At 40.9% G+C, this 26,937-nt stretch overlaps 1 protein-coding gene and 1 long non-coding RNA gene across 9 annotated transcripts in view; one reads left to right on the top strand and one right to left on the bottom strand.

Moving 5' to 3' along the window:
* The window catches only part of LOC133279329 (uncharacterized), a 41,434-nt gene extending 28,637 nt beyond the window's left edge, over positions 1 to 12,797 (bottom strand). The window contains exons 1-2 of the long non-coding RNA XR_009746843.1: positions 12,680 to 12,797; positions 9,892 to 10,019 (exon numbers count right to left, since the gene is read on the bottom strand). This is a non-coding gene — a long non-coding RNA (uncharacterized LOC133279329). The remainder of the gene's footprint in view (positions 1 to 9,891; positions 10,020 to 12,679) is intronic.
* Positions 12,798 to 12,896: 99 nt separating this feature from the next.
* TAMM41 (TAM41 mitochondrial translocator assembly and maintenance homolog) overlaps positions 12,897 to 26,937 on the top strand; it is a 32,268-nt gene continuing 18,227 nt past the window's right edge. For 7 of the 8 annotated variants that reach the window (XM_061472951.1, XM_061472954.1, XM_061472953.1 and 4 more), the window contains exons 1-6: positions 12,897 to 13,117; positions 14,356 to 14,535; positions 16,289 to 16,381; positions 20,843 to 20,993; positions 23,095 to 23,240; positions 25,444 to 25,609. In XM_061472951.1, the coding sequence (XP_061328935.1) occupies positions 12,980 to 13,117; positions 14,356 to 14,535; positions 16,289 to 16,381; positions 20,843 to 20,993; positions 23,095 to 23,240; positions 25,444 to 25,609 (874 nt within the window). In that variant the 5' untranslated portion in view covers positions 12,897 to 12,979. Of the gene's footprint in view, positions 13,118 to 14,355; positions 14,536 to 16,288; positions 16,382 to 20,842; positions 20,994 to 23,094; positions 23,241 to 25,443; positions 25,610 to 26,937 lie in introns of those variants that run through there. The other variant, XM_061472959.1, reaches the window with a different exon arrangement.

Raw genomic sequence — 26,937 nt, 5'->3', positions numbered from 1 at the left:
TATGTGTCATGCACCTCAGTAATTTTCCATTGCTACTGTTACAAAGCCATCAAACTTAACATTGCTTAAATCTAATTCTAAAGGTTTCTATATTCCATTTTGTGATTTTGTGCCCCCTTGTTTCAAATTCCCCCCCTTTTTCTGTCCTTTTGCAAATTCTTTTGCAACATTTTATATATTACCATTACCATCAAAATTCTTTCTGAAATAATTTCCTATTTCTACTTGGTGCTTAATTTCATTCCTTTTCCAATCATAGACCGTTTACAATACCAGAGGGAACATTGTATCATATCACAAGTAACCAATATTAAAATAATTAACATCAATATTCCTGCAACCAGTTGCCTCAACCAGGAGAGACTGGGTAACCATGAAGTTAACTTTTTCCATATTTCTTCAAACCCCCAGGAGGTGTCATCCATGGCCAGTTCATGAAATATCTTAGTTTGTTTCCAAATCTCCTCCAGAGCTGTTTCGATTCTGCCACTTTGGTCTATATAGGAACAACAGCTTTCACTGATTATGGAACAAACCCCTCCTTGTGATGCCCATAACATGTCTAGAGCCATTTGGTTTTGTAATACCACTTTAGACAGGCTGGTTAAAATTGGGTATTACAACACCTAAGGTGCATGCCCCCTTCCAGTTGGGGGGGGTAGAGTCTTATAAGCATTTTTTCCACATAACCAATACCATCCTTTCCCTTAGGAATGGGCCATCACTGAACTACGATACCATCTATATTAATGATTGCAATTTGAATGGTGACCTACATCTGTGGCATTTAAGCAAGGCTTCCTACCCTGGTTCCTGGTGTTCCCTTGTTTCAATTGGTCCTGTGAAAACGTTTCTTGGTATTTTGCAGTTCTGTTTTTTTCCCCCAGTTCTGCCTGTAAGTGAAAAAAATCATTCGTTTCATGATTCATTCTTGTCTGAGAATCTCTGCACATGTCACCATGTAAGAAAAGCACTTGGAGCCAAGCTGCGAAGTATCCTGTACTGCCAATGTGCTTTTAGTATTTGGTTACTTCAGCTACATACTATTTTTTAAACCCCAAAATGAAATCTTTGCAAATCACAGAGGGCTTTAAAATCCAGCCCTAAATAGTCATAAATATCAGTTATCAGTTAGGAGTAAGGAAAACAGTATTTTTCATTTTTTTATAGCTCCCAAAGTCAACAGGAACACTTGACATTGATTCCAGCTCTGGAATGATGGAGTCTCACTTAAAGAAGTGAGACTAAGCCAAGTTAATTGCCTTGAATTCTTTACAAACCTGGCTTAAAGTGGGTGAACTGCTCAGTCAATAGAACATTTTGGGAGGCTGTGCATTTTATTCTGAAAACATGAGTTTTAAGTGATGACATTTCAATTGTTTGGAAGACATCAGAAAAACAAATCTGACAATGAAGCCTCCTACATGGCTGGAGATCAGAAACAGAATGCACAAAGTAGCAGTACAAACTTCTTCTGTGCTTCTATCACTGATCTGCAGATATGTCCTTGAGAAATACATCCCAACATGGCTTATTATCAGATTAATTATTCAGACTGATAGTAAATGTAAAAAAGAACACATTTCATAGGAATGCTTTTTCTGTGAATATATATGCGAACATCAAGAACTAGTTATGATCTGGACAGCTCTTGCATAGCCAAGCCTGGTCACCTTCCGTGCAAAACGTATTCCAGTCACTGGACAAACAGTGGCAGTGCCAGTTCTCTTTAATGATCCAGTACACATATGTACAGGATTCTCCCTGTTCTACTTTTTAAGTTCAGGGTACCTGTAAAGATGAAAGATGTCTTTTATTCAGTTATCATAGGAATCATTCTGCTTAGTAATTAAGGCTGTCAAAAAGAGCTACCCTATAGACCTGTTGGCAGCATGCTGAAATAGAAACCTTAACGGAAGCAATTGCCCCTAAGCAGGCTGAAATAAGAGAAGTGTAGAGACAGGAATCTAGCCCTTACCAAATCTTTAAATCGGCTCTCCAAAATCCAAGAAGGATATCAGAATATCAAATCTGGGCATACATTGCCTATATAATCATACCTGAGGAAAACCAAGCAAGTTAACAGCAACTTCCCATGGGTCAAACTCAAAGTATCAAGGGTTTTGGTCCGTGTATGCATTGAATAATTATGCCATACAACATTAATGAACCTCCATACGGCTGAATTCTGTGGTAAAGAGTTAGCAGAGCTGCACATCCTTTCCCAAAGGCTACAGAAACAGCCTTAGTTTCCTGAAACACCCATATACATCTGAACTCTGGCATCAGAGTACAGAGTGACCCTTTCAAGAGCTGCCATCACATATGTTTTTAGCTTTACAGAAGCTGACCTACATCATTAGGAGATGAGACTGTTTCCAACAGGGAGTCAAATACATGCACTTGTTATTCTCACTACAAAGATGAGAGAAACAGCTAGTCCAGAAATCAGCTGAATTTTAACTGTGTTTTAAGACATCGCTAATTAGAACCTAAGAAAAGCACTAAAAATACCCAGACATGAGCCTGACATCTCCCTGACTCAACGTGGGAACCTTCTGCGCCAAGTTAGGAGCAGTGACTAACACAACCACTTTCAGCGCCTGCTTTTCCATGAACAATGCCATGTACAAGAACTATTTCTTCCCTAAAAAAGATGGATAACTAAGACCAGTAGATTTTCCCCTGCCCCCTCCTGAAAACAAAGGATTGCTGGGTCATTCAGGAATTCAATGGCCGGAGCAAACATACAAAACTTCATATATCCAGAAAGCAAGAGATTTAAGTTGCTGGGAAAACAACTTTTCTGAGCTATATTCCAGGTCCATCAACTGTAAGTGATTTTTTCTTCTTAAACAAAAGCTTTCTTGCATTTCTAGCCTTCTGGTCATAGTTTGTGGTTTAGCTCTGACAAAACACCAACTGAAAAAAGCAATAGCTTGAGAAATAAGAAGAAATACTGAAAATGCAGAAAGAATGGGACTTTTTGCTCTCTGCATCATACAACACTTGAATATTCACTGCTACTTCAGGTTAAACTGAAATATGATATTATCACTTAGGAGGTTTTACTGGACACAGGATCCATATGCCTGTATTATTCAATTAGTCTTCAGTTTTCTCTAGCTCTGCGACTACTTACACCCACAGACAATAGCTCAAAATCTCCATTTAGAGAAAATTCTGGAGCAATCAAAACACAAGCAAACCATCCCTTTTCATTTCTGACAAAGTGAGACTTGGCAGAATAGGCTATGGCCCTATTTTTCCAATTTTTCTTAACACACAAAAGGGAATCAAGACAATTTTCAGACACTCAAATATGTAGTTAGAACAAAGATAAATTAGAAAGAATTAATTACAAGTTACTGGGCAAAACTAAAGCAAAGCAAGGTACCAGCCCAGCAGGAAAAGGTGCCTAAATCTTGTGAAAAAAAAAATTGCTTCTAAATCTATTACTCGCTTAGGCTGACAAGAGTAGTTTTAGAAAAGAACTGAACAAGAATAGATAAAATAAAGGGTATGTAAGACAAAAATCCAGGTAATAGAGTGTATGCCTCTTAAAAGTTATCACTTTAATAACCCTGTATATAAGTAAACATCAGTTCTGTTACAGAAAAAGCATTTTATGTGCACTTGAACAGACCAAGGTGATGTGCACACTGATCCTTCAGTTTTCAAAGTTCTGATTCTCTCTCTTACTAATCCTAAACATCGTGACAGTAGAGCATCATGCAAATGGTGCTCAAACTCAAGTTACCAACTTCGAATGCCTCAGCTTTAGAGTTAAGAAAAAATTGCAAAACTACTTCAAGTGCCCTTAAAAATCTTTCATTTGGTTTTGCAATTAATTGCTTCTCCACAGTTTGCTTCTTTCCACTGGATTTCCCCTTTGGAACACAGGATTTTTGTGAAATAAACAAGTGTTTAAGAATTAGAAGTAAGGAAAACTTCCCCAACAGCAGACTGTTCATCTTTCTGTGCCTCCATCTCTACAGCAAAGCCACAGGGCAGCTTGCAAGGCCAGGGCACAATAAGCTCATCTGGATTTTTGCAGCAGTTTTGAACCTTTGAACAAAGAGAAATACCTTTTTAACAGGAATTAAAATTCAACTGCTTCTCTTTTCTATTTGTCCAATCATGAGTGCACCGAAGCCTGAACCAACTTGCAGAACACAGTGTCTTAAAGATTTCCTAACTACAAGAGAGACCAGAAGAAAAATATTCACTACAGAAGAGATCTAGCTTATAATTGCTGCTCTGCGAAGTAGTTCAAACCCTCTGAGATTCCACTAAATAAGCAAAACAAAGCCTTATGGAATTAGATGCAGAATAAGAGAGTAAATATAACCCCTACTCAGGCTGAACTGCCTTTGTGGACTGCAGACCTTTCAGACAGATCTACCTAGGCACTTCAAGAAGCAGCATTTAAGGTGAAAGAAATGAAACATTAACCCTACAGAACTGAGTAGCTACATGAAAATGCCCTTTGAATATATTTCATTTCCACTACAGATAACAAAGGCCATGTGAAATGCACAAAAGTATGGTAATTTCTAAAATTACATACAAAACATCAAGAAATACATTCTCAGTTTTTGGCATTATTGCCATGGCATTATCAACCACAGTCAATATGAAAAGCCCCAATTCTCACAGAATATTAATTCCACTGATTGCATCTCCTACTATAATCAGTTCCAAATACATCAGTTTAGGTAATGGAAGAAGAGCCAGGATCCAGTGATAACAATGGAACACAATTGAATATTTTCATAAACAAGGAACTAGAATGACAGTTTGCCCTTTCATCTATGGAATGAGATTGTTTATAACAACATTGAGCCTCCACTTGGACTAGAGCCTAGAAAGGATAAAGAACATAAACTAAGACTTTTTGAGGGGAAAAAAAACATCCTCCTGATTAACATCAACCATTTATGAAAATGAAGTAAGTTGTCTTAAAATGACATTTTGAGGACATGGTCATTAACTGTGTGTCAGTCATCTTCTAGGTCAACACTCCTCTTTACCCCATTTTGCAGTACTGTCACCTGGCTCTCCTCCCTCTCTTGCTTCAGGAAGTGAAGGGCCTTACCTTGCTCAGCCAGGTAAAGGGAAGCAGAAGTACAAACTACTCGTTTAGTTGCAAAAATGCAAACAGCATCGTAGGAGAAACTCTTTGTGCTTTCACACAGCCCACACAAGCATTAGCTTAAAATATCACTGTAATGTATTTTTCAGTGTCACTTGCTGTTTATTCTGCTTAATGATCCTTTTTTTCCCTGTGTGTGTGCACAGAATTTCAATACTGCTTTAGAAACAGATGATGATGGGAATATGCAGTTTAGTGGCTACAGTTATTAGGCTAATAAACAATGTCCTGTTTTGAATCTATAACTGCCATGCTTATGAACAGATATAAAGATATTAGTAATAATTTAGGCAGATAAACACACTTGAATTAAAGCTGTTGTACAATAACATTCCTCCAACATACAAATACAAGCAACCTGCAAGATCTCACTCACTTTCACAAACTACTTTGCAATGAAATGCTGTAGCTAACAAAAATCAAATGAAATACATCAAATGACATACACAGAAATGCTAAAGGACTTCTCCAGAATACATAGTGAGCACGCAGAGCCTCAAATCATCACACCCTTAGTTTAACACATTTCACATGGCTTACTACCATCTACAGATAGCACAGGAAAAAAACCCAGTCCTTAATAAATGATATGGTTAATCAGGCAATTACAATTATAAGTACTTGAAAAATGAAACTAAAATTAAGAGCAATACAGACCCATACTATTACAGTCATTGACACTGAAACCACCAAAATTATTTGTTTGTGATGTTATCTTCAGGTGGTATTTCATAATTTCCTTCACTACTTCCAATGAACCAAGCTGTTAGTGAGTCAGTGTCTGGTACTGCTGGAGGTTAATCCTAGAACGGTTTAGGTTGGAAGGGACCTTAAAGCTCATCCAGTTCCAATCCCCTGACACAGCAGGGACACCTTCCACTAGAGCAGCTTGCTTCAAGCCCTTGTGTCCAACCTGACCTTGAACACTGCCAGGGATGGGGCAGCCACAGCTTCTCTGGGCACCCTGTGCCAGCGCCTCAGCACCCTCACAGGGAAGAGCTTCTGCCTAAGAGCTCATCTCAGTCTCCCCTCTGGCAGGTTAAAGCCGTTCCCCTTGGCCTGTCCCTACAGGCCCTTGTCCAAAGCCCCTCTCCAGGTTTCTTGTAGCCCTTTTAGGCACTAGGAGCTGCTCCAAGGTCTCCCTGGCGCCTTCTCCAGCCAGAATCAGTTCACCTCTCTCAGCCTGTCTCCAGAGCAGAAGTGTTCTGGCCTTCAGAGCATTTTCCTAGCCTCCTCTGGACATGCTGCAACAGCTCTATGTCCTTCTTATGTTGGGGGCCCCTGGGAATACAGCTAGAGTTCTGTTATTTTTTCCAGAGCCAGGGTTGTTAATAATTCAGGAGCACAGAGCTGAAATAGAATGCATTGCACTGGGGATAACCTTGACCCCTATTTTTTCCATCTTACAAAGGCACAAGGGAGCACCCAAAGTTGTTGCCCCTTGATGTCTCCACAGATGGGGGGGGGGGAAATGTGTGGCTTTGTTTTATCACTCCTTATACAGACAGAAAATAAGGTGCAACTTCCCTAAAAGCTTTCAGGTGGGATAGTAGTTTAAAGCATCCAGTAAGCATGACAGGGCTAACGATCACTTCTGCAAAACAGAGGCCCCCGCCTCCCACAGGATTCCACGGGCAGTACATGATACTTGGCTTCATCCAGAGGTCAGTTCTCCCTAGCTCAGAAGCTGCTGGAGACAAAATCACTGCCTGGCCTGGGGCGAAGCAGACTGCAGTACACCACCTGCAGGCACACATCACGATTTTTGTCTCACAGTGTTTCACTGCATCCCACAGAAGGATTACTGTTGCCATGTAAAAATGTTCTCTCGCACATTGCCAATCTGTCACAAAAATCCCTTCCTGACTAGAACAAGCAAGCAAATAGAACCAAGGTGAGAAGGAAAGCCACAAGTTTCAGTACTTAACCAACTTTTATGCTCATTTTTATTTCTATTAGCTTGACTGCTATTGTTGCCTAGCGAAAAGCCATGCACTGATTGATTGTAAGTGTTGCCTGGTAATAATCTCTCAGCAAGAAAAGGGAAAGCCTTTGTGTGGTGATGACTGAGCTGAATGCAGCAACAGGTCTGAAGGAGACACCTAGAAATATCCAGCTATTTCCCTGTTCTTGTTGGAAAATAATCTCTTGGATACAGATGCCATGTTTGTAAAGAAGCTTAGAGGGTGGAGAAGGGAGGCTAGCTCCACTAACACACTGCAACAAGTAACACACATTCCCTAAGCACTTCCAAGTGGTTTCACAGCTCAGTCTCTTCAAAACTAAGCAGTAAGGTTGGTGTGTGTCATGTCGTCGTGTCATGTGTCGTTCCCCTCCCCCTTGGTTTGCTTAAACATCAGTATTTTCGGTCAGAATCCAGAGGAGGCTTTCCAGGAGGTAGTTCGGGTCCGATACAGAAACAGAGGACATCTGGTGGTGTTTAGCTGCCAGTGTACACTAACAGCAAGGCAATTCGAGTGTGTGTGCAGCTGCACCAGCAGCAATTCATATAAGCCACGCTTTAAATAAAACTAGTAATAAAAAGTTACATAGAACTTAAGGTAACTGCAGAAACAGAGTGAAATTTCTAATGACCAATATAAAAGAGCTTCTGATTCCAGCTGCTGCCACTACCATACAAAAATTACTCTATGAAGAGTTACACTGGTTACACATAAGGAGTAGCTTCTCTATGACCGTAAGAGGCTGCCACGTCCAACAGACACATGCTATGGTAAAGCAGGAGATACTCCTCACTACTGAAATACTAGGGGATGCAAAGTTGTCAGTTTTGATGGTGGAATCTCCATGGAAGCAAGAGCAGGGAAAGAACCACATGAGCTTACTCTCAGGAAGCAATACCACCACAAGTGAGGTGCGTATCATCACCCAAACCACAGCATTTTTGACACTGGGGGAAAGAGCCACTGGTCTACACACAGGTGCACAGGGGAACTGAGCCCAGTTCCAAACTGCCACATCAGCTCCTGGATTGACAGACCATAAGCATTCAGATTTCCATGTCGTTAGTGAAAATTGTCATTTTTAGCTGAAGATGGGGTGACTCTGAAGATCCAACACTGAGACTTTCTGTAACATGATGCTTAGCATACGCTTTGAGTGGCATAAACCACTTAGACTTCAGACACTGAACAAAGTCAACCTCTGTGAGACTCCTTCACTCTAAGAAGCTAGAGAACATAGTGGCAAAGTAGGAACAAGGCCCACACTTGCAGATAAGCTTTCTAGTTACATGGGGGCCGTTCAAAGTACGTGATTTATTGCTAGTGGCAAAACCAAATACAGGCTTAAGATCAGACTCCTGTCGTGCTCTCTCATGAGAAATATACTGCAATAAGTATTCAAACGTACTTGACTGAAAAAAGAAGAAATGAAAGCAGAAGACAGCCGTGTGACATACAGAATATTGTATCCCTCCTTACATAACTTTAATGCATGGAATCAATCACAGCCAAGACTCTAAGCATGAAAATCTCATTAAAAAAAAACCAAACAAATCCCAAGTACTTGTATCTTTTGAACCAACACTGGCAAAAGAAGAAGAAATCTCATAATCTCTTGCTTGTACCAGCGCAAGCATGTGTGGTAAAGCACACTGGTGACCTGCTTAAAACTAGACTACTTAGAAAGATTAGTTTTAAGCTACATCAGTTCCCCAATCTGTTCTGATATGCAGCCACAAAACCACCTACACTGATACAAGCAGCTAGAAGAAAACTGCTCCCTTCAACAGCAGTGCTGGCTGAAAGTGTAAATGAAACTTAAGACCTTCTGGTGTTTATAGATTTTCTTACTAAAGTTAGCAAAGCAAAAGTTAGACTGAAAAACAGATTAGAGACCAAGTTCAAAATCAGCATGAGACATAAGATAACTTTACAGGAACTTTCAGGTAAGCACTTTAGAGCCTCTCAAACTTTTGTCCCAGATCACAAGCTATTTATTAGTCTCAAAACTAACTGCACTATTGGAAACAAACCCAATTGAAACATCAGTTATAGATACAAGAAAAAACCTTCTGATACCACCTAAAATACCTTAGAGCCAGCTAAGGAAATAAACCAATGAACACATTTCCAGACAAGTCAGAAGATCAGGGCTTTAAGTTACACCAGTAAAATCCACCTTGAAAACCTCAAAAAGAAGTTTTGAGCTGGTGAGTTAAAGATTGAGATGGACAACTCCACAATACTGCAACAACATTGTTCCCTAGATTTTCTTTAATACACAAATATACAAGCAAAAGTGCTCCAGATGTCATTCCCCCTCAAGAGCTTGCTTTGTTACCTTAAGTATCAGACAACAGTATAACTTCCTTCTGAAAAGATACCAGTCCATTCATTTTCAAGCCAGCTTTACTTATTAGAGTAACTGCATCCTAGGTCAATACCACCCATTAAAATATACTTAACAACCTTTTCCTTTTGTTTTGATTTCATGAAATTAAGCTTACATTAAGAAGATAGAATAAAAGATACCTATTTTTCAGAGCTCAGGGTTTAAGACTCCCAAGCAAATAAACATTGTAAACTCAGTAACTTCTCAGAAGCGTGACATTCTTTTACTTAGCTCTGACCAACTTTCATTTAGTTAAGCTCCTGGATACAATTTAAAGGCATGCTAGGATGGGGTGTGTGTGTGGGGGGTGTGTGTGTGTGTGTGTCTTCCTTATTAACTAATAATTTATAACACTTTATCTCTATTAAACATATTTATACCTTCTCTTTACTCATGCTTTTCTCCAGATGATTCTAATGGTGTCATTGTTGTCCTGCTCTCTTCTGATCTCCAATAAAGCCAGTGATGAAGAATTACAGATCTCTTCTTTTCTTGAGTTTGCAGGTAGCTGTAAAGAAGGTAAATAGAGTTTGGAAAATAAACTTCATTAGTGAGTGAGTGTAGATATTTTGAAAGCTTTCCCACTAAGCTTTCTAAGTGGTGATAGAAAGAACTAGTCGAGCAATACCAGCTACCAGCAGCACCTTTCTTTGTCAGCTACCAAATCAGATTATTTGCTAACCACAACTTGTCTGCTGAGCATAGAACTTGTCATTTATAGCAGCCTGCAGCAAACACAGCCCCACGACTCTTCTAAATTTCAACAAATATACTAAAAAAAAATGGAACATGTAGTAAAATTGTTCACACTGGTGCTTAAGAAAGTGTTAAATAACTAGTTAAAAAAAAAAAAAAGCTATATAAAGCCAATACTAACATGGGTGAAGCGTTGTGCCACAACATTTTAGTCAGAACAAATATCAGCTATTCCCCCCCAAATGTTTCTTTGGCTGCTTCCATAAGTTGTGCTTTATAATTAGATCCTCCTCTCAAAAGTAAAGCAAAACCTTTTGCTAATCTAAGCAATACAATGGAATTTTGAATGTGAACTGAACAAATCTACTGCTCTTTATATTGTGTGCCATGAAGTATTTAAAACACAAATATTAAATATAATTAATATAAAGTAATATGTTAATATAATAGAATCCCAGACTTGTTTGGGTTGGAAAGGACCTTAAAGCTCACCCAGCTCCAACCCCTGCCATGGGCAGGGACACCTCCCACTACAGCAGCTGCTCCAAGCCCCTGTGTCCAACCTGGCCTTGATGCCAGGGATGGGGCAGCCACAGCTTCTCTGGGCACCCTGTGCCAGCGCCTCAGCACCCTCACAGAGAAGAGCTTCTGCCTAAGAGCTCATCTCAACCTCCCCTCTGGCAGGTTAAAGCCATTCCCTCTTGTCCTATCACTACATGCCCTTGTAAATATTCCTCTCCAGATTTCTTGCAGGCCCCCTTTAGGCGTTGGAAAGCTGCTATGAGATCTCCAGCATCTGTTCTCCAGCCTGAATGTAATTAATGATATACTATTAATACAATAATAATAATAGTAATAACCAGTGCAGAGACACTACTACACAACATACAATCTAGTGGAAAGCAAGTGTCTCCAAACTCCAGCCATAGTTGGACCTTTGGGAGCTTAGTATTCAGAACAGTTCAGTTACTTACAATGTATTTCTAATTAACACATGATTATTTTCTACAATTTATCTCTAATAGAACACATTCCTTTCAGTATACTACAGTTTTTCCTCTGCAAGTGAGTATTTTGGGGGGAGACTTCAGAAGGAAGGGTCTGGTTCTCTGGGGAATTTGGAGAAGAAAAGCTCGGAAGTGCAAGATGTGATGCAGTTGTATGATGGCACCCACCTCACACAGTTCTGTATTATTTGCCAGCAGTAACAAGGATTGTTCTCCTGCCTCAGATACTCCTTTCCAATATGGCCAGGCTCACACAGAAGCTAATTTATCATATGCTACTTTATCATCACAAAAACATTGGTATTGACGGAGACTTCACTATGCATATCTAACTGTGTTTTCTGCAACAGATCCTTTCCTATGTGGGTTTTAAGCAGACATTACGAGTCCAGTGATGTCTAAAGAGCTAACTGTGTTTGAAGTTTAGGTTGGCAATGCCTCAGACTGGATGTGGCCTGCCAGAGCAGCATACAGCATAAAGAACGCTATAAAACCAAGGAAGAGAAAATATGACCCTTAGAAAGACAGATGCAGAAAACCATAAAATCATGTGGAAACTAACAGTCTTGTGAGCCATTTTTACTCATTTATCCTCTCCTTTGTTTCAGATGTGTTTATTGGGTAGGACTTGTAAAGTAAAGAGAGGCAGCCTCAGCACGAGGAGAGTGTGAGACAACCGTGAGCACAAATGCGATGATTAAAGGCTGTGGGCTGTGTTCAGAGGATGGGCGATGTGTGAAGGAATACAAAGCTGGTGACAGCTCCTGAGGGAAGCCTCGGTGCAAAATATGAGGGGAAAAAAAAACCACCCCAACCCACAAAAAAAAAAAAAAAAAAAAAAAAGAGGGAAAATGATCGAAGAAGGGGCACAGAACTGCAGTGACCTAAAGAGAGTAAACTGGAATATGGATGGGGGAGGGAAGACTGGAAAAGTTAAACCCATTTGATGAATACCGAAGGAGGACATGGAGCTGTTGAAGCGAGTCCAGAGGAGGCCACGAGGATGATCAGGGCTGGAGCACCTCCTGTATGGAGACAGGCTGAGGAAGTTGGGGCTGTTCAGCCTGGAGAAGAGAAGCTGAGTGGAGACCTCATAGCAGCCTTCCGGTATCTGAAGGGGGCCTATAGGGATGCTGGGGAGGGACTCTTCATTAGAGACTGTAGGGACAGGACAAGGGGAACGGCTTTAACCTGCCAGAGGGGAGACTGAGATGAGCTCTTAGGCAGAAGCTCTTCCCTGTGAGGGTGCTGAGGCGCTGGCACAGGGTGCCCAGAGAAGCTGTGGCTGCCCCATCCCTGGCAGTGTTCAAGGGCAGGTTGGACACAGGGGCTTGGAGCAAGCTGCTCTAGTGGAAGGGGTCCCTGCCCGTGGCAGGGGTTGGAGCTGGAGGAGCTTTAAGGTCCCTTCCAGCACAAACCAGGCTGGGATTCTATGGTGCTATCAATATCACTTGGCTCAGCCTACCGGGCCCTCCTGGCTCGGGCAGGACAGCGCAGCCTCCGCAGGAACTCGACCTGAGGCGCACCGGCGCCCTCCCCCTGACCCCCCAAGGGGCCTGGCCGGCGGCACCGCGCCGCCCGCCCCTCGGGGAGGCCGCACACACCGGCCTCGCTGCAGGAGGCTCCCGCGCCGGCCGGCAGGGGGCGCTGTGTGCCGGCGGCGCCACCGCCGGCTGCGGCCGCGCTTCCCCGCGGCGCCGCTGTCTCAGTGGGTAGGCGGGGAGCCGCGGGCCGGGCCGGGCCGGGCCGGGCCTTGCGCCGCGCTATGGCGCTGCCGGCGCTGTCGAGCTCGGGGGTGAAGTTCCGGCGGGTCCTGGCGCACTTCCCTCAGGAGCTCAGCCTGGCCTTCGCGTACGGGTCCGGGGTGTTCCGGCAGGCGGGGGACAAGGCCGGGCCCGGCGAGGTGAGCGCGGCGGCCTCCCCCGGGCCGGCCCGGCCCCGTGGCTCTCCCCAAGCCTCTGGCGTGTGGCGGGGGGGGGGGGGCCACGCTTCCGTGAGCGGCGGCGCCGTGCGTCACCGAGAGCCGGCTCTGGGCCTGAAGTGGCGGCGGGACCTCCGGGCCCCTGAGCGGGGGCGGTAGAGCCGGAGCGTGGTTCAGGGCCCTCCAGCCCTGTGTGCGCCGGCGTTGGGCCGCCCCGCTGCGGGTTAGAGCGAGTTACGGCTTGGCTGGGCACCGCGTGCTGGTCACCAGCGGAACACGCTGCAAGGGGCGTGCTTGGCGCTGCCTCAGCGTTTGGGGTCGGGTTGCTTGGAGATAGTGATTTGATTTTATTATGTGACCTTTTAGAACTCGTTAATCAGCAGCATTGCTCGTTATAGCTGCCTCTTAAGCAACTCCCCGCAGACGTGGTTTCAAATGTGCCTGATTTTCCTTTCTGAAAAGAGGAAAACATGATAATAAGACTATCAGAGCTCTAACAGCATCTCGTCCTCCCACGAAAGAATGTGTTGGGGTAAAGAAGCAAACAGACTGTCTTTTTAGTAGTATTAACTGATGAGCTGAGGTGCTGCCTGGCATCAGTAGACCACAGAGAGAGGCAGGACTAATGAATGTGAAGCAGTGTCGTTGTAAGTATTACTGTTGTGCAGGCGTATGTCGTAACTTCCATCTGCTGTGTCTGTAGGAGTTTGTGTGGACTGACTTCTTCAGAAGAGCAATGCACGGCTTGTACCTTACAAGCCTTTGGGGCTTGGATTGTTCTATCAACAAAGGAAATGAATGTACCTGAAGTGCGGTTTCTTGCTCAGATGCCTTTACCCACCCACACCTCCCTGTTCACAGCCTTGTGTATCAGCAAAAGTCCTGTTTGTTGGCAGCCTAAGCTGTTAGCTGAGCTGGGAACTGGGATGATGCAGATCCTCTCACCTGCTCCCTTCTTTTGAAGGGTTGAAGGTTGGTCCCTTGACCAGGAGAACAGGAATATTTAGTCCATCACTGCTAGGCTGGTTAGAAAACATGTAACTTCATCAGAACTTTAACCTGGATCTGACACTAACACATGTGGTTTGGATTTATTACAGTTTTACTCAGGTGAAAAATAATTGGCTGGAAGTTCGATACTGTGTATACCTTAGATCAATATGGTTAATACTGGTTGCTTCCTGACACAAAAACCCCAACACTTCTCTCCTTATCCACAGAACAACATGCTGGACTTTGTGTTTGCTGTTGATGATGCTGTGACGTGGCATATGATGAACTTAACAAAGAACAGGAGTCATTATTCCTTCCTAAAACTTTTGGGGCCAAAACAGATAAACAGTGTGCAGAATTACGGAGCAGGGATTTACTACAATACGTTAGTGCCATGCAATGGTAGGGTAAGTACAAGTAGTTTGAGTAAGTGAAGTCAAATTTTTCTGTGTGAAGTATTGAAATAATGAGCTTAAAGTAGATTTCTGTGCAGGAAGTGAATCTGGTGGATTGTAACTGATTCATAACTCGTATCTACAATATTTATGTCTCAAAACCTTCACAAACAGCCTATTAATTACGAAGCAAACAGAGCAGCTGCTCTTGCACTTTAAAAATGCGAGCAATGTTTGTGTTTTCAAACTAAAGCACTACAGAAAGTGGTTTTATATTCCTTATTACTTGCTGTCTGGCAGCTTTGGTGGTTGTAAAGTGTATTGTGAGGAAATGGGGCCTTAATTTTAGCAGTTGGGCATGTAATAATTGCCAAGTGGATTCTTACTGTTCGACATAAAATGAAAGTATTTATCATAGCAAGTTGAAATTTACATCTGTGTTTAATGGCTCAGGTCCTGACCTGTGAAGCTTGGGTATGATTAATAATTCTAGGTAAATAGTACTTGTTCAGCAAGTCCTACTCCTGCATCTACTTGTAGACTGTGTTTGGTAAGGAGAAGTGCAGATAGGAGTCAGAGGAGGGATACGCTGCGTCTGTCAATCTTGGTGTTGATTCTGAGTAACTTTTGCCCTGTGGTAACAAACTGTACATAGGGAAAGCAAGTTCTTTTAAGACAGATGGGAAATTAAAAGAAATGAAGGACAGGCATGGAAAAATGCCATGTGAGCTGAGCAATATATACCTAATGGAAGTTTCTCGGGACATGCATGATTGCAATAATGTTGGATATATGTCAGAATTCTTCCTAGAAAGTTGGAGAGTTAGATGAAGTAGTCTTTTGCATACTTGCTATTTTGGTTGAAGGCATCTGTATGAGGCAAGAATTTGGGGTTTAAACCTTATTCGTTTGGTGTAAAAAGGGATTTTAGTTTTAAGAACCAGGGATCTTTGCTATGAAATTCTGTCCTTGGCTCTATGCCCTTAATCGTACAGTAATGACCTGTCATATCACTGTGTATGAACCTCTTTTATCCAGAAATTCTGGAGCTGGCTACCTTGGTGTGGTGATAATATTTGGAAACATAAATCGGTAACAAGCTGTTGAAAGTTCATCTTTTTCCAGTTACATAAAATAGGCTACAAAATCACAGTTTGTTTTCTAACATCAAAGAGCAAAAGAGAAAAGTCCCTGCTACACACTGCACACCCCCCCCCCACACACACACACCCCCCCCCAACAGTACACAGAAATGTGTAGGGGTTTTGCTTCTTTTAGGTCTCTGACAAACTATTTCTTGAGAGCTTTCAGTATCATGAAGGATACTGTGGATCATATTGTATCATTTGACTGGTAGAAAACTGATTGTAACCTTTCCAAAATCTTTTCATAAACAGTTGTATCTCAGTGATCAGATCTGTTCTGTTTTAATGTCTGTCTAGACTAGGTTTCTTTGGGATTTGAAGTCTTTTGCTGTAGTGATTGATTCTGAAGTGACTTTATTGTAACTTTGATTCTAGAAAGGACCTGAAAGAGTTTTGTGCATTCCACTTTTTTTTCCCCCATAAGTTTGCATGTAAATAGCACTTTTTTTTGTTCCTGTGTTCATAAAACCATAAATATGATTTCTTGTTGTGCATCCAGTTTTTCATTGGAGGTGTGTGTTCCTTAGAATTAATGATAGTTCCAGTGAGTAAGTATCATGTAGTGAAAATGGTGCAGGTATGTGGTTTTCTCAAAAGCCTTTGTTTTCTTTTTTTTCCAGATGATAAAATATGGTGTAATTAGCACTGATACCCTGATTGATGATTTACTCCACTGGAAAACCCTCTACGTGGCTGGACGCCTACAGAAGCCGGTAACTGTCGGTCTCTTCAGTTATCTGCCTTGAAATGCAGGAAATCACAGGGCTGCAAAATTATCAGTTGTAGTTTTAACTTTTAACTGTTAAGGATCTGTGCATCAGAACTGAACAAATAACCTGCCCTGATTTAGGAGTCTAGGCCTAGAGGGATCATCTCTCAGAAAGGAAGTGAAATGTTGTCCTTAATGATATTCTGTGTTCTATGGAAAAAGTCCACCCCCGAAGGTAATCACAGTTTTCTGCCTGTAGTAAATCTCAAATAACTGGACTATGTTAACTCCAAGTCCCTTTCATGTTTAATGCCATATTTACCTTTTATAACAAATTATAGGAGTCACCAAAATGTAACCCGAGTAATGGAAATCTTTAGAGATGAAAGCTGCTTTGCTGTTCAGTTACTGTCTGGTTAATTGTGTGAAAAAGTCTGTAACTGACTGAACCATGTGTTAAACATGTTGGGTTTTCTCCTCCATGTTTGTGTCAAAAAATGAGGCCTCTACTTTTCAAGGGAGCCTGACTCGTGCTTTCAGTAGATGGCAGCAGTGCTAAGCCCTTCTTCAGAGGAGAAGGGGGGGAAGAACTCTGTTCAAGCCTTATAACAGGAGTTAATTAATGCTTTGAACTTAATATTTGAGGTGAAAGTTTGCATAGATTGTCTCAACACTACTGGCTTTTCTGTGTCTCTGGAGACCTATTACAGCATGATACAAGTTAGAACAGCTGTTACCTTTATAAAGCATGAAACTTAATACATTGAGAAAAATAACTGAAGGAAGAATTCTGAATTTCACATTAACAGTGAGTAGTGACTATTTATTTTCAGTGTAATTGCATTTTTCTGCTGCCTTGCTTTATTTTAGGCTTTTTCATCTTAAATTGTGCTTTGTATCTTTTGATTAAGTTCAGTGGGAGTATGTACTTGCACGAGAAGGTGGAATTAGGTATTTTGTTTGATGGCTAACAAGACAGCAGAGATATATTTGTGCGTATTTAATAGATAAAAGAAGAAATCGGTCCAAATTATTTTCCTAATGCTCAGGGGAGTTTGCATTCAGTAAAGACTACAGGACTTACAGAAGGGGTCTGAAAGAATACTTGGTGAATGTTTAAACTGCCTCTTCCTGTAGAAGCTATAAAATCACTAACTGGGATTTTGAATGCTACACCATATTGGCCAAAAATGACCAAATAATTTGTTTAGCTCTGTGGTATGGATGTCAAATGTCTGCTGGTTTTGGCTTTGCAACTGATTTGATGTTTGATATATATGTTATAAGTGGCAGTGATAGAAAGCTTGCTTTACCCCCTGAAAAATATACAGTAAGCCTCTTTTAGAGGGATCACAGGGTTAGGTTTGTTTTCTGACGCATTATAATCTCTGACATACCATTTACCGTTTGTGCCAGTTCTAGGCACAGTTGACTGAAGCCAGATTAATATTGTTTAACAGTTTGTTTGGGAATTTTCTCCTCACTCTTATATAGTAGAGGAAGAGCTCAGTGCCTTTCTGGTGTTCCATTACAAAGCTGTCACTCTGAGTGAAAGCTATCCAAGATATTCTAGCACATGAGCTAAAACATTTGCTCTGGATTGAAAATCTTGGTTTAATTTTCACTGGAGGTTTTGTTTCTGTTAGAAACTGGTTGCCTCGACCAAGTAATCTTTCCAGAATGTTTGGCAGAATAGATGGAGTTTGGAATTGCCACTTGGAAATGCTGACTTTTCTTCCCAGGCTTCTTTGTTTGTGTTAGAAGTTTATTGGCTTTTCATCCTGTATGGTATTTCTAATGCTGATTAGCTAAATTCCCATTTAACTCTACTGAAAAACTGAATAAACTTAGGTTGTAATTTCATCATAGCTGAGAGGTTTCCTTGGCTGCGAAGCTGCCATACCTAAAAAGTAAAATAAATAAGCACAAGTGACATATAATTCCTTTTCAGAGGAAGAAGATTTTAAAAAGCATATGAAGTGTTACTGAATCTTTTGTTCAACATAGCGTGTAACAATGGCTTTGGTGTAAGCAGCTCTATTTACTGTTGTTCTGGAGCAACTGTGAAGAGAAGGAAGTGTTTAATACATTGAAGTGAGGTGAGAAAGAGAGGAGTATGAATGGTGTATAGAAATATCTTGTATTATTTTAGAGAGGTGGTGGGAGGTTTGGTTTTTTCTATCCTAGAATTCCCACGGAGGAGTGGCAGAGCACAGTTCTGTTTACAGATTTTTTCCATTGTCCAAAACTGTAAAAACATCTTTTGAAAGAGAATGGAAAAATCCTGTTGTGATATTTAGTAGTGTGGATGTGGCTAACTGGCGAATTGCAATAGTGCTCTTAGCATCTTTTATTCGATAATGATACTGGGTTTGTGTGTTTTGTTTGTCTGCGAGTATCTTTGCACATGTCTGCAGTTTCTTGTCTGTCAATTTTGGAGCAGTGAAGGTAGAACATTTCCATCTTTAAACTGCTGGTTTACTTCACTAAGGCAAGTCTGCAGCCTTCCATGAGGAGGAACAGCATCTTTGCTGAGTTTCACCTTTGGAAAAGCCTGTAACTGTGGTGTTTTAAAACTAGTTTGTACCTTGCTGTTATTTCCAGGGCTAGCCTAAGGTATAAGTAGTGGGTGGGCCTGCTTAGGGTGCCACAGGCTTCTCTCCTGTCTTTCCTTAGAGTTTTCTTGTGGCAGCAAGTTACGAAAGTACGTGTAAGTGAATGAGGTGGTGAGATTTTAACTATTAGTTTATCCTCTTGAGCAGTGTGTCTTGTTTGTTGGGACTTACTTGAGCAAGTCTGCATGCATTTAGTAAACTCCCATGGTTTTCAAGGAAATAAGATTTACTCAGGGCAGATGAATCTATCCTATTTTAATGTGTTTGAGCATTGTCTTCATTCTGATGCTAAAAACCACAAAATAACTTGCAGGAGAAGTTAGGAAGAGTTCTGAAATGTTTGCTTACACAGTGATCTGTGTTTTTAAAGTGAAAAACGAAGAAGGGAAAACATCCTTCAGAAATCCACCTGGGACCAATTCCAGACTCTCACACAGATTTGATGTTAGGCAAACCCGTGCAGAACGATTGGAACGAGCAGCCTGTATACTGTTGCATTCACCATCACATCAAAATGAGATATTGTTCCTAGTCTTATCCCTCTTAAAGTACTTCATAATTTGAAAGTATGTTTTGAATACTGTATTGGCCAGCCATGATGTTGCTTTGTCAACATCCTTTCTGCCACAGGAGTTTTGTGTAGCCAGTATGCCTGATTCTCATACTTTCTTCACTGAGTCTGGGTTAGTTGTTTTTTTTTGTTGTGTGGTTGGGTTTTTTTGTTTTATTTTTTCTTCATTAACAAAGCATATACATTCATAAAGGAAAATACTTAACTTGAAAGGATACCTTAGCTGTTTCAGGTTGTATGTGGGGGCAAAGCTTCAAGTAATACTGCAACTAACCTGTGTGTGAATGGGCCTTAGGGGAGGAAAAGCACATTGGATATGTTTGTTAATAACTGCAAGTGGGTTTGCATTTTAAGATACTCTAGAGTAAACAAATGTTAAGCTGCCCTTTATAAGCAAGACAGTATTGCTCAACTAGAACATTGAAAGAGACAGGAACTCACAACATGGAGGTATTCTTTGGAAGAGTTGTTTCAGAAAGAGCACAATTAGCCATCTTGTAAACCAGGCTGACTTCATCTGTCTAATGTTCTATAATAATGTGTGTCTATATTCAGTTCTTACTGAAGACCTGTTTTTTATTTAGGTATATTTCCATATCCCAGGTGACTGAATTCTGTAGTGGGTCTTGGAACAGTTTGTATGTTTCCTGAATACAAACTTTTCCTTGTGGCACGTAAACGCTCAACTGCAGTGATCTTCATGTACTTGTGAAGCTTCCATTGAGTTCATGTTCTGCTCATGCGAAGTGCAAAATAAAGAAATAAAGCTCTGCTGCTTTGGGGAGAACAACTAATGTCTGACAAACTACTTAAAGCATGCGACAGAAGAGTCCTCTGTTAGAAAAAAGAACAGAATACAGATGAATGGGAAAACCTCTCTCATTTTCTGTTATTCTGTTCTCTTTCAGTGTGATAGTGGTCTTTTCCTTATTGCATAGTCACATATGAATTGTTTCTGTTAATACACTCATGTTTACTGTTTTGATTAATCTTAAATTTATGACTATGAAGAGGTGAATAGCTCTTTAGGGATTTGTTAGTGGCTGTCGCTTATAGCAGCCCTTTGTAAAAACAGCCTTTTGTAGCAGGCTGCTGAACTGTTAAGATCTCTCCCACTGTGTAAACACAAGGGGACACTATTATTTTTTGTACCAAAATAACAGGATCTAATCTTAAATAAATTTCTGACTTACTTTCATGATGGATTGAATAACATTTCTAGGTCCATCTTCAGTAGCACTTCCCTGAAGTCTTGCTTCCAATGACTCTGCTTTTTCAGGTGAAAATCCTGACACAGAATGAGAATAGCAAGCTACAAGCTGCTCTTGTGAGCAATCTGAAGAGTGCAGTCACAGCAGCCTTTCTCATGTTACCAGAAAGCTTCTCAGAAGAAGACCTCTATATGCAGATTGCAGGACTCTCCTATACTGGTTAGTATATGGTGTCTGATGTCACTGAAGAGAAAAGCTGTAGTTGAAGCTGTTGTAACACAGTAGGAATTCTAATACATAGTAAGTCATCTGCTCTCTTGCTTTGGGCCTACACTCTTGCATGCTTCAGCAACTGTATTTTAATGCTGTGTTTCATAACAGCTTGGTAGGACTAATTGTGCTGACTCATAGAATGCAGGTATAGGTGCATAAGCAAAACCTTATACCTGCTTGATTTATGAACAGCTAAGTATGGGTGATGGAAAAGGGTGGAAAATATTTTTTTTTAATGTTTCAAAACTTTGGCAGAAATGTCTTACCACTCTCAGTGTGATGTTGATTCATCTGATAGCCTGACCCATACTTTGTTTCTCTTACTTTCTGAATGTGCTGTGTTTAGGCTTCTTTAGTAAACTTAAACAGGGGAAGTTCAGGTTCGGTATGAGGCAGAAGTTCTTTACTGTGGGGGTGGTGAGGCACTGGAATGGGTTGCCCAAGGAAGTTGTGAATGGTCCATCTCTGGCAGTGTTCAAGGCCAGGTTGAACAGAGCTTTGGGTGACATGGTCTAGTGTGAGGTGTCCTTGCCTATGATTTTAATGTCCTTTCCAACCCAAAGCATTCTGGCATTCTGTGATCCAGATTATGATCCTCCAGTGTACATTTAACACTCACCTCCTCATTCGTATTTGTTCACTTTTTTTTGTAAGAGAATTCTCTCGTTTCGTTGTGAGATCAGTATGAATTTCTAAGGGAAAAAAAAGTAAGAAATTACTCCAAGCGATTCTTCAATACAACACTTGATTGTGCTGAGAGCGGGCTGGCTAAAGGTTGCTAACTGGGGATGTTTGGAACAGGGCTGCATACCTGCCTGCCTGAAACTTACCCAGGAATGTCATTAGATTCTTGGTGAGCACTGCTGACCAAGATACACTTTTTTTTATACATCCTCCGAAAACCATGGGAGATCAGTTACCATGCTGTAAGCTGAAATTGGCTCTGCTGTGTGAACAAAGCTAAAGCACTAATTCCCAGTTGGGAATGTTCAAGAAAGACTGTTGATAACACGTTTTTTTTTGCTGCCGTTTTAGTTAAGTCTTTCAGAGGCTGTACTAGTAGGCAAAACTGATTTTATGGGTTACTTCAATCTGTCTCCTTGGAAACTGCTGAAGAGAGTTGCTCATGCTTTAGTTTGGAAAATGTTTATCCTTTTATTTTTGTATGTTTTTGAGAGCAGTGAGTCAGTACTGCTTCTATGGGAAGTGTTTGTTTTGTGGCTTGGCATAAATTGAAATAAACTCAGTGATGTAGCAAGTTGCCACCTTGCAACAACATTTATCTCCTGCATGTGGGAAGTAGGAAAATGAATTGATTCAGGAGTTTGTTTGTTCGTATGTGCTGCACAGAGCCTCTACCTCCTGGTTGGTAACCCTGGAAGTTACCAGGGTAGCACCCAATGGAGGTAGATGAATGCTCTATCACAGACTGTCTTTTAACTTACTCTCTTTGAAACTTTTCAGTCATTTATCATAAAAGGAAATGTAAAGGTCAGTAACCGGTGTTAAAAGGAGCTGCTTTTTGAAACTAATAACCAAATAGTAGGGTGAAAAGTTGATGAGTAAAAGATGATACTGTGATCTTTCCATGACACCATTAGCAGGTACTGCCCTTGAAGTGCAGAGGCAATGCAAATTACTTTCTTTCAATACTGGAAAATAGAAGGTTATTTGTTTCTGGATACAAAGACTTGGGGCTGGTCCATTTGTATATTCTGTTGAAACTGATGCATGGTTCAAATACAATTACTACCTCTTTCAAGGTAGATTTTTCTTTTGTTGACCAAGGGGTAATGTGGACACATGGGTTGATGATGGTACAGCACACAAGAGGGCATATAACAATTCTGAGTCTTATTTTCTGTGCTTGAAGGTATTTGAATAGTATTTTTTGGCTGTTGGAAGGTGAACCTGGTAGTGGATTATATAGGTAGAATTGGAAAATAAAGTTTTAGACTACAGCTTTTTACTGTGTTTGTTTCTTTTATATTCTTTTTGAGTTTCCATTTTTTCCTAATGAATTAACTGTTTCTCTTTTCTTGACTAGGTGATTTCAGAATGATAGTAGGAGAAGACAGATCAAAAGTGCAGAACATAGTGGAACCTAATGTTCCCCATTTTCAGAAGCTGTACAGTAACATACTACAGGACTGCCCTCAAGTGGTATACAAGCATCATCTGGGAAGGCTAGAGGCAAGTGTTCTTCAAAACATTTTTAAAACAAGCAAGTGGAAGTGCTTTATCACATTGACAGAAGGCAGGAATTCTATTGTACACTAAGAGCAGTTGTAGTCACTGTACTTGCTGTTTGTTATGTTTCTGTTTAGTTAATTCTGCAAGCAGAAGACTTGCCTTAAATACCAGTCTCTGCATATGTAGTAACTACTGTTCATTTTGTTTGAGTATGGGCATAGAACTAGAGCCCTAGCAAGGGAACGAGACAAGATCATTTTAAAACGCATGCTCTAATGACTACCATATGAAAACACCAGTCTAGGAAGTGCTGAATAAACATATGGGTTGTGTTAAAAAGATCAGGCTGTAACTTAGAGGTGCAACTTCTTAGAGCTGCAATCAGAAACTGCATCTGACAAAAAAACCCTAGAGCGCTAGCTATGAAGATCAGTTGACTAAACCCAGATGAAATTCTGGCATTATCTTTAAGTACCCATACTAAGCCATTTTTTCCCTATTTTTTGGGAAACAGGTATCCAAAACTACCAGTATCTTGAATTCCACCTTTCTGGCATAATGTGTGTGATTGCAATTAGGGGAGAGATGCTATATTCAGGGGTTCAGTAGCAGTTTTTCCTCTTCCAGTATTCATGTCCGTGTGTGGATACTCAAGTGTGATACGCATTTCAACGTGAAGTTACAGGTAACATGGGTTGTCTCATGGATATGGTATCTCTTCATCCTCAAGTTACCTTGGTCATTATCTCCCAGGTGTCTCCTTTTAGGATGTGTCTTTAGAAACTGAAGTTCAGATAGAAGCAAGCTTGAGTACAGTAAACAATTTTACTGCAGTGCTTTGGAGTACAGCACAGCGTAGGCAAATCTATTATACTGCAGCTGTCTCCATGTTTTCTTATCAGTGTGCTTTTGAACAGTTCAGTGGAAGAGCTATTTACATGGCTTTTGAAAAGAGTCAGTAATGCTTTGTCGAAGGAAATGGCTAGTTAGGTTAATCCCTGTTGTGATACCTTTAAACAAATCCTGGTAGCATACGACTGATAAGTTGTTGAATAATAAATCTGGCCATAATTCCATAGTAGTCATCAAAGCTGTTGATTAAATGCCATCATTTTACTGTTGATTTTGAGCAAAGTGCTTTAATATGTTATTCTTCGCACCTTGGTTTATTGTTGGCAGTTACCCCCCATCTGAATAGGATAACTGCTATCAGGAGTGCTGTTTGATGCAGAACAGAAACCTCTTCTCCAAGCACACATTCTCAGAGTTACAGAGAAAATTCTTTCTTAAAAGATTCCTCAGAAACAATTGAAGGCAGACACTAGCTCTTACAGTTCTGGTTCAGGCGTGGATTCCTCCCACATAATGTTAAGAGGCTGCTCATTGTCGGCTCCCTCTGTAGTCAGTGGGTGATTCATCTGGATATCATTTTCCCCTCATTGACTAAAGGGAGTGTATAGGACAGCTAGACTCCTGTCTGATGTCTCCATGAACTGTCTAAAACATTGTGTGGGAGGAATTGAGCTCTTCATGTTTTCCTTCAGTTTTGGAGAGAGCTGCTCCTTTATGCATTTTTCAGTATTTGTGCTTACCTGGTGTATAAACGTGTACGGGCCTGCATGCTGGTATCCTTGTGTTCAAAACGGGGTCACTGTATTTCTGACTTAGATTGGAAAATGTGGAATGAATGTTTCCTTCACATTATAAAAACCAGATGTGGTTTGAGTTTAAAGCAGAGAAAATGTTTTTCAAACGAAACTTGAAGTGTGTGTGTGTGCAGTTTGATTATGTTCAGGCAGAAGAAGCTGAGCTAAGTGGTCTTTTGGGAGCTTTGTTTTTCTCATTGTAGTGTACTTATATTTCCGAAGGAAATTGGATAGAGCAGAAATGATACAGTTTCAATGAAAAGTTGCTTGCAGAGGCAGCAAGATCATATGTGTACATTAGTCTTCTCTGGATGAAAATCAACATCTTTGCAGTGAGTTAACTTTTCAGGTTCAGAACTGGGATACTGCATTTCCCAGTGCTTGGGAAGTTTTCATTAGCATTGTCAGTGACTCCTCAAAGTGAAATGGATCATCTTCTGCGAGATATTTATCAGAGGTCAGAGACAGTCAAAAGACTTTTCTGACTTCTTTGAGAAAGTGACTTTGCTTTATTAACACGGGATGTTTTTGCTGTTTTATTTTTTCATAATGTTCAGATAGATAAAAGTCCAGAAGGACAATTTGCACAATTGATGTCTTTGCCAAGGACTCTGCAACAAAAGATAACTTCTCTGGTAGACCCTCCTGGGAAAAACAGAGACGTGGAAGAAATCCTATTGCAAGTTGCCCATGACCCTGACTGTGGATTTGTGGTACATCAAGGTAGGTCTAGATCAGTGCCTGTAATCTCCTTTAAGACATGACAGATTTACAGATCCATTGTATATTTTCTGCTGAAATAGTAGCAAATAGCATTCCTACTGATACAGAAAGGTATGTTTTGGTTTAGTCCTGAAAGAAGTAGTCTTTGGGTATTAGTGTGGCCTCCTTAGACCATGGCAACAATCCGACTCTATTTGGGATGTTTACATCTTTAGGATTTTATTGGCTGGCATAATTTCAGCTAAATACTAAGCTATATATATATCCTACCAGTCATACGTTGCGATGCTACATCCATTTTCTGGCTTGCTGACATTCCTCTTCCCAGTCATCATGGTTAGCCCAGCTCTGGCAGAGAGCTCAAGCTTTGAAGAGAAAGATTGAGGTGTTTCTCACCATCACAGTCTCTCTGAGGCAAGATTATGCTGTACGAGCAAGTTAAAGCTAAAGCTGCAAACATCAGTGTTTTCTTATACTGAATTAAAAATGGAAACATTCGGTGCCTGAAGAGTCCTTTACATCCTTAAAGAACTTGACACATCTTAGTTCCAGGTGGACAATTTTGCAGGCTCCTTGGGCACAGGAAAAATTCCCTGGGTGCCGGAGAGCCACTTGACACTAGCCAGCTCCTGAGGGAGCTCCTGAGCGTTGCAGTGCTCCACTGAGAGTACAGGATGAATTGCACCTTGACATCAAGGTGTCCACCTTCTCTCATGTTAAGTCTATGGCAGCTTCTGTGCTGCTGTGGTTGGACTGCAGCAGTAATGTGACAGTAGCTGAACCTGGTAGCAGGAGCTGCAGTGTTGTGAGCTGCAGATAGTTTTAGAGCTCTGAGTTGTCCACCCTGAGAGAACTCTCCTTGCAGCTGTGTTTTGGTGGGGTATCGCAGGCAGGGCTGTGACTGTATCTGTGCACTTTGTACTCTTAAGAGAAAAAATCAAAACCCCTCTTTGACTTCTATGTCCAAAAGATTTTTCTAATTCAAGAATCTAGATAAAAGGCAGGACAAGCCATTTGGTAATCCCACAAGGCAAAGTTGGTTACTCAAGCTGAATTGCATTGTCCCTAGGTATTTTACTAGCTCAACATGATTTGTTTCCTTCCCTTCCCTACCCCCCAAATTATTTTTTGATGGAATATTGTGTTCCTTTTTTAAATGGATTTCCTGAAGTTTTGTTCTTCATTATAGTCGTAGATTTGAAGGAATTAATATTTGAAATTATAGTCTACGCTCTGGTTAATGCAGAATAACTTTCAGTTTGGAAGGGCAGCTCAGGGGCTGCCTGCGTTTTTACATTTCTGAGTCTGTAATAATGTACAGTTTTGTA

Source organism: Pezoporus flaviventris, unplaced genomic scaffold (assembly GCF_033815535.1).
Source record: "Pezoporus flaviventris isolate CSIRO_AGI_PZ_B2104156 unplaced genomic scaffold, CSIRO_AGI_Pfla_v1 ptg000073l, whole genome shotgun sequence".
Taxonomy (NCBI): domain Eukaryota; kingdom Metazoa; phylum Chordata; class Aves; order Psittaciformes; family Psittacidae; genus Pezoporus; species Pezoporus flaviventris.
This window is presented reverse-complemented; position numbering and strand designations above follow the sequence as displayed.